Source organism: Brassica napus, chromosome C7 (genome assembly GCF_020379485.1).
Source record: "Brassica napus cultivar Da-Ae chromosome C7, Da-Ae, whole genome shotgun sequence".
In the NCBI taxonomy this organism is placed as follows: domain Eukaryota; kingdom Viridiplantae; phylum Streptophyta; class Magnoliopsida; order Brassicales; family Brassicaceae; genus Brassica; species Brassica napus.
Genome location: NC_063450.1, coordinates 29,808,325 through 29,817,572, shown reverse-complemented (window position 1 = coordinate 29,817,572; position 9,248 = coordinate 29,808,325). Strand labels below are relative to the sequence as shown.

The 9,248-nt window shown below is 37.2% G+C and overlaps 3 protein-coding genes across 3 annotated transcripts; 1 reads left to right on the top strand and 2 right to left on the bottom strand.

Annotated features, from left to right (window-relative positions):
• The first annotated feature begins 2,248 nt into the window (after positions 1-2,248).
• On the top strand, positions 2,249-4,195 carry LOC106378952 (peroxidase 72). Its single transcript, XM_048762526.1, has 4 exons — positions 2,249-2,788; positions 2,879-3,070; positions 3,166-3,331; positions 3,608-4,195. The coding sequence occupies exons 1-4, from the start codon at positions 2,555-2,557 to the stop codon at positions 4,027-4,029; spliced, it is 1,014 nt and encodes a 337-aa protein (XP_048618483.1). The 5' UTR covers positions 2,249-2,554; the 3' UTR covers positions 4,030-4,195.
• Positions 4,196-4,401: 206 nt separating this feature from the next.
• LOC106358398 (ribosomal RNA small subunit methyltransferase, mitochondrial-like) lies at positions 4,402-5,758 on the bottom strand. The gene is made up of 2 exons (XM_013798189.3): positions 5,347-5,758; positions 4,402-5,244 (listed from the first exon to the last, which is right to left on the bottom strand). The coding sequence occupies exons 1-2, from the start codon at positions 5,716-5,718 to the stop codon at positions 4,561-4,563; spliced, it is 1,056 nt and encodes a 351-aa protein (XP_013653643.1). The 5' UTR covers positions 5,719-5,758; the 3' UTR covers positions 4,402-4,560.
• Positions 5,759-5,800: 42 nt separating this feature from the next.
• LOC106454319 (WAT1-related protein At3g53210) lies at positions 5,801-7,517 on the bottom strand. Its single transcript, XM_013896455.3, has 6 exons — positions 7,223-7,517; positions 7,072-7,134; positions 6,859-6,975; positions 6,358-6,766; positions 6,115-6,266; positions 5,801-6,035 (listed from the first exon to the last, which is right to left on the bottom strand). The coding sequence occupies exons 1-6, from the start codon at positions 7,405-7,407 to the stop codon at positions 5,846-5,848; spliced, it is 1,116 nt and encodes a 371-aa protein (XP_013751909.1). The 5' UTR covers positions 7,408-7,517; the 3' UTR covers positions 5,801-5,845.
• Positions 7,518-9,248: the final 1,731 nt, after the last annotated feature.

Here is a 9,248-nt window from a genome sequence, read left to right as displayed (position 1 = left end):
GCTTCAACGACGATGGACCAGTTGTCTGCATCTACCCAAAGTTTATGTTCTCCATGGTTGGGCCACCACCACCACCACAAGGCAGACCTGCACGTTTTAAGCATGGTGCGTCACCTGACGCAATCACATCCAGAGGAAGGCCATGGTCTTGATTGCTAGACACCTGCGCCTAATCATAAAACACGGATGTATTCTCATTAGACAATAACCTTCACATAACAGTTGGAAGCATACACACTATGAATTTGATCACAATTTATATCATGTCTAAGCAATTTATTTTCATGCCAATAAACTAATACTTAGCCGGATATCAGGTTTAGGAAAAGAAAAAAAATAAAGTGGTTTATTTATGACTAACTTTTCTACTAACCGTTAATTGCTTCCAAGGTTGAACCATTTTGTGCTCCTTCTGTGCCAACTTCCATCATCTCATTGTCCATATAAAGTTGTATTATCTCAATTCTCGGCACACCACCACTGCCTGCCGGAGGATGTAGTTCTCTGTCCGCAAATCCCATCTCAAGCACAACAAGGTGGAGCACTAGCATGTCTTGTTCCCCAAATATTTCTTTCACCACTTTCTCTAAACAGATTGTCTTACATCGTTGGATCAAAAGAATGACCAGAGTAACTCCGAACTCAGGAGAGAACTCCGAATCATCTTGTTGGAGTATGTTGGTTCAAAATAGGCCTGGGCATCCGGGTCTTTGGGTCGGGTTCGGGTCAGGTATTGTCGGGTCCGGATCCTTCGGGTCCTAGCAATTTAGACCCAAATAGGTACCTATAACTTTCCGGGTCGGATCTTGTCGGGTCCGGGTCGGTTCGGGTATTTAGGATCCGAAATAGACCTGAAATACCCGAACTGGACCCGAAAACTCTAAAAATACCCGAAGAACCGCAAAAATACCCAAAAATTTATCCAAAATCAGACCCGAAAACCCAAAACCTACCCGAATTTTACTTGAATACCCAAATTATATTTTCTAAAAATCTAAAATTTCACCAAAAACCTATAATTTTACCCGAAAATCCAAACCCGAAACTTTAAAAAAATCCGAAATACCAAAAATATACCCAATCACCTAAATATACCTAGTATATACAATTATTTGCGGGTACTTCGGGTACCCGAACAGGTCTCGGGTAGGACCCGAACCCGAACCGAGACCCGCGGGTCCAAAAAAAAAAAGACCCAATAGATACTTAGCATGGACCCGGAACCGACCCGAAAACCCGAACCTGTATTTTCGGGTCGGTTCCGGTTCGGGTCTTCGGGTCCGGGTAAAATGCCCAGGCCTAGTTCAAAATCAAGCTGGTGGACTAGATTTTATTTGATTTTGTTTAGATTCATAGGAAAAAAAATAGAAAAAAAAAAGATGGAAAAAGAAGACGACGACAACAAAAGAAGATAAAGAGAAATTTTGTTTAATTTTAAAGATCTTTAAAATCTAACATATCTAATAATATCTAAACAAAATCTACGCAATATTTTCTACTGACATTATCTAATTAGCAGAAAATCAATATTAGAAACCAATATAGCTTTTGGGGATAAAATGGTCAATTTAACATCTTTTTCGATACTGTGCAAATTGTTTATATACAATTTTTTTTTGTAACTCAAGTATAGGGAAATTGAATGGAATTTTCCCGTTTCCCAATACATTGAACTTTTTCTATATCGAATGAGAATTGGTTCTTGGGCCGGTCACCAGCGTGGGCCTACATATATTTTAAGCTTTCATTTGCACATGTAAGCAAGCATGTTCAATCACAATAATTCAATATCCTTAAGATTTTGTAACATAAAATAAGTGATGACTTTTAAATAGTTTAGAAAGTCTAGAAACACTGTTTGATCATGCTTTTTTAATGTTCATTGTTCTCTTTTATTGCACTGAAAACAAAGGAAAAATAGATTGTTTGGTTTTGTTATGAATAGCAGTTGGAGCTGTTCTTAATAATTTTGGCATTATTTACCAATTACTATTGTCTTTGTCGTAGTCTAGCAACCGTATCCACCTGTTAAGCACACAATAAGACGAGTATTACTTTGCTTACACAACAGACAACAGTTAGCATTGTTTTCTTGACTATATATGGTCAAATCTCACATGTCAACCAAGTAAAAACTAAAAACTATATACGTACGCAATTGTTTTGCTAGCTTGTGTTGAATGTTGATCTTCTCTCGATTCATTAATTTTATTAATATGTCTAACATCTTCTCGGTTTGGTATATGACTTGACTAACTGCAAACTTAATATTAGTTCCATATATAAAGTGATCATCATCAACGGTGAACACAATACAACTCTCAACAAATATCTCGTATTCAAACCAATCCTTAAAGAATAATGTATCTATCTAACCCAATATCTAAGATTAGTTACCAACTCCAACGCCTTTCTCAAATTTCCACAAAGTATACTCTATAAATGATGTAAGTATGGAACCCATTCTATCACAAGAAACTCAATTAGTTACAAGAAACCGATTGAGTTAAACCTCAATTACTTTTGTAGAAAATCAACCAAAAGAACCCCCAAAATGGCTGTATCATTGAACATTTTTATCGTAGCCCTCTCTCTCATCGCCTTCTCTCCTCTTTGTTTGAGTTCCAAAGCCTATGAAAGTGGTAGTTATCTCTTCCCTCAGTACTACGACCACTCATGTCCTAAAGCTCAAGAGATTGTTCAGTCAATTGTCGCCAAAGCATTCGCACAGGATCCTCGCATGCCCGCCTCCTTGCTCAGACTCCATTTCCACGATTGTTTCGTCAAGGTTTCAACCTTAGAAACTTCCCAACCTTATTTTACTATGGAATAATTAAATTTTCGTTCAACATATTTCTTTCTCGTGTACTGCATGCAGGGATGTGATGCTTCCATACTATTGGACAACAGTGGAACCATAATCAGCGAGAAACGATCAAACCCTAACCGAAACTCAGCCCGTGGTTTCGAAGTCATCGAAGAGATCAAACATGCATTAGAACAAGAGTGTCCTGAAACAGTTTCTTGCGCTGATATCTTGGCTCTAGCCGCTAGAGACTCAACCGTCATTGTAAGTCAGAACGACAAATTATGAAATTATTTGTAATACTAATTATCACTAAAAACTTAATTAGTTCAACACATGGTCATATGAAAATAATACAGACAGGTGGACCGAGTTGGGAAGTACCTCTAGGAAGAAGAGACGCGAGAGGAGCAAGCTTGAGTGGTTCCAACAATGACATTCCTGCTCCCAACAACACTTTTCAAACTATCCTCACTAAGTTCAAGCGTCAAGGCCTTAATCTTGTCGATCTTGTCTCCCTCTCAGGTATTAATTAATTACAATATTCATTTGTAACAACTTACCTATATATATTAACCGACCCTTAAAAATCGTTAGAAAACTCCCCATATTATTTTATTTTTATTTTAGGTTTTGAAAACATTTTAAACGTGTTAAGTAGATGTTGAAGGGCTTGTCAAACGTTACACCGGCTTTGATAATAAAATCGTTTAGAAAGCCCCGGAAGTATTGTTACATTTGCTTTGCTGATTAAGTTCAGTTGTTATAGTTAGAAGGGGTTTTGTTTCGTATGATTTGTAGGAAGTCACACCATTGGAAACTCGAGGTGCACAAGTTTCCGGCAGAGGTTGTACAACCAGTCTGGCAACGGCAAGCCTGATCTAACCCTAAACCAATACTACGGTTCCGTGTTGCGTAAGCAATGTCCAAGATCCGGCGGTGACCAAAACCTCTTCTTCCTCGACTTGGTGACGCCCTTCAAGTTCGACAACCACTACTTCAAGAACCTCATCATGTACAAAGGGCTATTGAGCTCTGACGAGGTTCTGTTCACAAAGAACAGAGAGTCAAAGGAGCTGGTGGAGCTCTATGCTGAGAATCAAGAGGCCTTCTTTGAGCAGTTCGCGAAGTCGATGGTGAAGATGGGAAATATCTCTCCGTTGACGGGCGCGAGGGGAGAGATCCGGAGAATCTGTCGGAGGGTTAACCATGCAGCTTATTAATCAAACCCTTATACTATATATCATGGTTTAGTTTCATGCATTTGTTTGGCATGGACGACGTGTCATCTTTTTCTTTTGCCTTTGCTTGTATGAATGTGTGTTCTCCTTCGAGTGTATTTGAAGATTTATTTTGGTGATTGGTTAATTTTCAAGGTGCACTAGATAAACATGCTTTTGGTCAATTTAAAAGTACTGGGGCGCTTTTGGTAACAATAGTAAAGTACAAGAACACAGCTCACGCTCTATGAGGTTTCTACAGGGGACTAAGATCTAATTTGAAAAATGTGCCTGCTTCTTGTACCACTTTCATTGTCTATGAAAACGTGCTGAAATTGCTAAAACAACCTCCAAGGCTCCAAGGGGACAAAGATATCATCATCTTTAATCTTTTTATTTGGTTTAACTCAAGGAAGACAAGACAGTGTCATTCTTTTTGATTTACAATTACATAAATAAAAACTTGTAGAATTAATAGGTTCGATTAAAGGCAGAGCAGCTGTTGTTTTAAATAGTTAAAACAAAATCTGGGCATCAATAATCGTGTAGATCCATTGGTAAGGAATGGAAAAATATGGCAGCTTGGTTAAACAAAGAAAGCAAACGCAATAACTGACCATGAGAGAGCTTCGACGGTCTCTTGTCTTCGAACCCATTCGATTTCAGAATTCCAATCACCCTTTCCTTGAATACACTTGCATCTGTATCCAAACACAAGAGACGGTTATCCCCTTGTTCTTCAACAACATCACTTGCATTCGTAGCAATTCCAGCTTCGGACAAACTCAGCAGCTCCATGACCTTCTTCTTCTGCCTAAACATGGAACCAAGCGTCTTATTCTTCTTCCCAAAACAGGTGCGAGTGAAGGCCAGCCATTCTCGAACATCAACATCAGGTTTCACCTCCTTGGGCGTGATCATGACAACGGAGGAATCAACTTTAGGGGGTGGAACAAACTCTCTTTTGCTGACATCCATAACGAATTTGACATCAGCCAGAAGCTTCACGTTCACAGCCAGTCTGTTGAAATCAGAGTCGCCAGGGTTAGCCAAGAGGCGGCGGGAGAATTCCTTCTGAAGCAAGAGCGTGGCGGTGCGGAAGGTGTTGGAGCCGTAGACAAGCTTCGCCACCAGAGGGGAAGATATGTTGTATGGGATATTAGCAACCACGAGATCAAACTCAGGGAAGTCCGTCTTGAGGACATCTTTCTGAATAATCTATAACAGAAAACAAAGAGGTCAGTTCTTTTTTTTTTTTTTTTTTTTGGTCATTTCATCGAACAGGTTGTGTGTGCTTATATACAAGCAGAGAGAGTGTACCGTAAGTTTATGTTGAAGAGCATGGTCAGAGACCCTTGCGCGGAGAATCTCAACCATACGCTTATCTAGCTCCACGGCTATGACGTGCTGGGCGGCTTCTAGAAGTTTCATGGTGAGATTTCCAGTACCGGGACCGATCTCCAAGACAGTGTCGGTGGGCCTGACATCTGAGCTTCGGACGATGGCGTCGAGGATTCTGGTGTTGGTAAGAAGGTGTTGGCCTTTGCTCTTTTGAAGAAACAACCCATCGTGTTGCTTCTTCTTCTCTACGACTTGGCCGTTACGCGAGTGAGAATTTCGTCGAAATAGTAGTAAGGAGGATAAGCACGAGCTACTTGATTTGATACTACTGCCCACTGTTTTCTGAAGCATTATCACTCTCTTTCGGTGTCAAACTCATTCTGCCTTGTTAGCTTTTATAAGAAACGAAATCGCCACTTTTTTATCTTCAAAATTAAAATTTAAACTAAACTTTTATTATTCTCAGAGAGAGCAGAGCTTAAGATGTAATTAATGGTTGAATGATACTACAACATCTTCTTTCTTTGCTATGCTCGTCTTCATCACCATTTTCTTCTGTTGCTGAATAAACTAAGCGTTGTTGGCTAACAATTAGAGCTTGACTCTCCCAACTCTTTCCCATCACAACCAAGTAGAGTCCACTAATGATTAGTATTGCCCCAATCATTCTGACATACCAAAAAACAAAGCAATATAATGATATGAAAATAACAAAATACGTTTCTGATTATTATTGAGTAGACATACCCTCCAAGGTAGAAGTGTTCACCAAGAGCAAAGGTGGCTAAAACAGCAGCTACTAGAGTTTGTAGTGGCAAGTAGGCTGATACAAACAGAGGTCCCCCTCTCTCCACCACATATATTTGTATTGCAAACACCATCGCTGATCCCACCAATCCCTAAGACATTTTTATTCATTCCGTATATCAACACTTACCGAATACTATAAAAGAAAGAAAAATACTAAATCTAAAAGATCAAAACACTTACAGTGTATAGCAACGCGTACACTTCCCCTCCTGATAGTATCTTCCAGCTCTCCACATCTCTCTCGAAATAAGCAGAGATGCCAAAGAACTGGATTACTGCGAAAAAGCATGAGCACGAGATGAAGGAGAATCGAGCAGGGTACTTCTTAAGCAATGGTGATTGTAACACAATCCAGCTTGACCAGCATAAGCAGTGACCCATCAAGCACAGACATCCCAACGTCCAGTTCTTGTTTTCTTCCTCTCCTTCTGATCCACCATTTACTATGGACTGGTCCATTATACGCTGGCTCGGTTCATAAATGGTTGGCCCTTTATACAGCGTTATGACCAAAGAACCTGCCACCGATACAAATGTGCCCACCACTTTGGCTATACCATCTCTCCTCTTCAACTCTACCTTCTCTATTCTATAATAGTGTGTGTGTGTGTGTCTTAAGTATTAATGAGTGAAAGTGAGATTTTTACAAGAATCAAGAGAGAGAGAGAGAGAGGGAGATACCCGAGCAAAGCGGCCATGAGGAATGAAACAGCAGGAACAGCATTCTCAGTTGCTGATGCGAATGTTGGTGAGGTATTGTCCAATCCAAATATGTAAAAGCCTTGGTTTAATGTTATGCTATATATAGATATAAACACGCATCAAACAAACAAACAAACAAAAAAAAACATATCAAGTCCAACCTACAATCTAAGGTTTAAAAGAAGATCGTACCCGACAAGTCCAAGAAGGAAGAACTGAATCAGTAAACTGGTGTTCATCGCTGGCCTTTCTTTTCTGTTTACCAATATACAAATAATAATACTAAGAATCAATATTACATAAAACTGGAATAAATAACTAAAGATTGGTTGGGTTAAATTACTTTTCAAGGAAGTAAGCAGAGGGAGCAAGAACAGAGAGAGCGATGATGGTCCGGTAAAGTGGGAAGACGAGTTTGCTTACTCCCAAGTTTAGAGCAAATCTCATGATCACGTGATTCCCCGCGTATCCCGTCTGAAACACCACCATCGCTACGTGAAGCTTTGCTCTTGTTGCTACCGGAGACATCTTTCTCCGACCAAGTAGAATGAAACCAAAAGAGTCAAAGACGACGGAGGGAGAGATCTGTCTGTCTGTTTTTTTTTTTTCTTTTTAAATTGTCTCTTGTGGCCAATTTCTTGAAACGACGACAAAACCGAGATAAGACTGTCATGTGCAGGTTCTTCACGTGAGATGCGAACAACGTATCGTTCGACCTCTGACTGTAAAAACGGCAGGCTGTTTCTCCAGGAAAATGTTTATAACAACTAAACGACGTAGGTTTCTCTAAATGGAAGTAGATTTATTATACTCGATGATGATAACAAGATCATAAACTTTGTTTTCGTCCAGTAATTTGATTAAGTGTTAATTAAGACTGTAAACACGGCAGGCTGTTTCTCCAGGAAAACGTTTATAACAACTAAACGACGTAGGTTTCTCTAAATGGAAGTAGATTTATTATACTCGATGATGATAACAAGATCATAAACTTTTTTTTCGTCCAGTAAATTGATTAAGTGTTAATTAATACTAGAGTTTGATCCGCGCGTCCGCGCGGATACTTATTTTCACTTATATTTATATATTATCTAATTGTTTACCATATTTTAAAATGTTTATAAACACAAAATTTAAATAGTTTACATGTTGTAAAAAATATTGACCCGTACCCCATACCTTCGACAAATATTGACCAATTGATATGTCCAAGTAATATTTCTTTTAATACGAAATCGTTTTCAAATGTAATAATATTTTAAATATTTTGATTAAATATGGGTCATATGGCGAGATTTAGATAGATTAAAAATGAATATTCTGTTAGAAACTTTAAATATTTAAATTTTAGTATAGATAGATTTTATTGTTGAAAATAATTAATAGTAACTGAAATGGTTAAACATGTATTTTTAGAATTTTTTGAAATATATATATTTTAAGCGAGATTTGGATATATATAAAAATAAAAAAAATTTGGTTATAAACATTCCATATTGTTCTAAAAATAATTCAAAATATTTAAATCTTAGCATAGATAGATTTTATTGTTGAAAATAATTAATGATAGCCATAATGGTTAAACATATATTTTAGAAAATTTGAAATACATATATTTTAGGCCTTACAAGCTAAATTTGTGGAATTATATGATACTTGAAAAAAATTACATAATATTGTTAAATTTGTTTTTAAACTTTAATATTCCTAAAATTTAGCTAAATTGTTTTAGGAAATATGCTGAACATGAAAATTTAGCTAAACTTGATTTAGGAAATGATTTAGTTAAATTAGGAAAATACATTCATAGCTTAAACTTAAGATTATTTAATACTGTGGTTTCTATTGTAAATAAGTGATAAATCATATATATGGTGAATCTATATTTGTACTTTTATTTTAATAAGATAGATTTGGCACATAACTATTGTTTACATATATGCAAGATTTTGGCTGAATAGCTAATATTATTATTTACTTTCAAAATTGTATGTAAAAAATGAATGATTACAAAAACAGAACCGGTTGGTTTACTTAAACCAAATGATTTAAATACATAAAGACCAAAAGAGAATAAAGAGGACCAGTTTCTTCCTTCGAAGAGAACATGATACCAACATCATATTTGTAATATACGGAGGTCATCAATATCCTAAGTTAAATATTGTGTATCAGGTTGAACTTGTAAGGATCATAATCAAAAGTCGAAATTGTTCTCATAATCATACGTATGTGCATTTGGACTATAAGTTGAAATATGTTTTTCAGTATAAGATATGATCTATTTCGGCCCCATTATTATGGTCGATCATTGTATAGGTAATGGGTTTCAAGTCAAGCAGTGGAGGCCTTCCCGAGATTTAATTTTT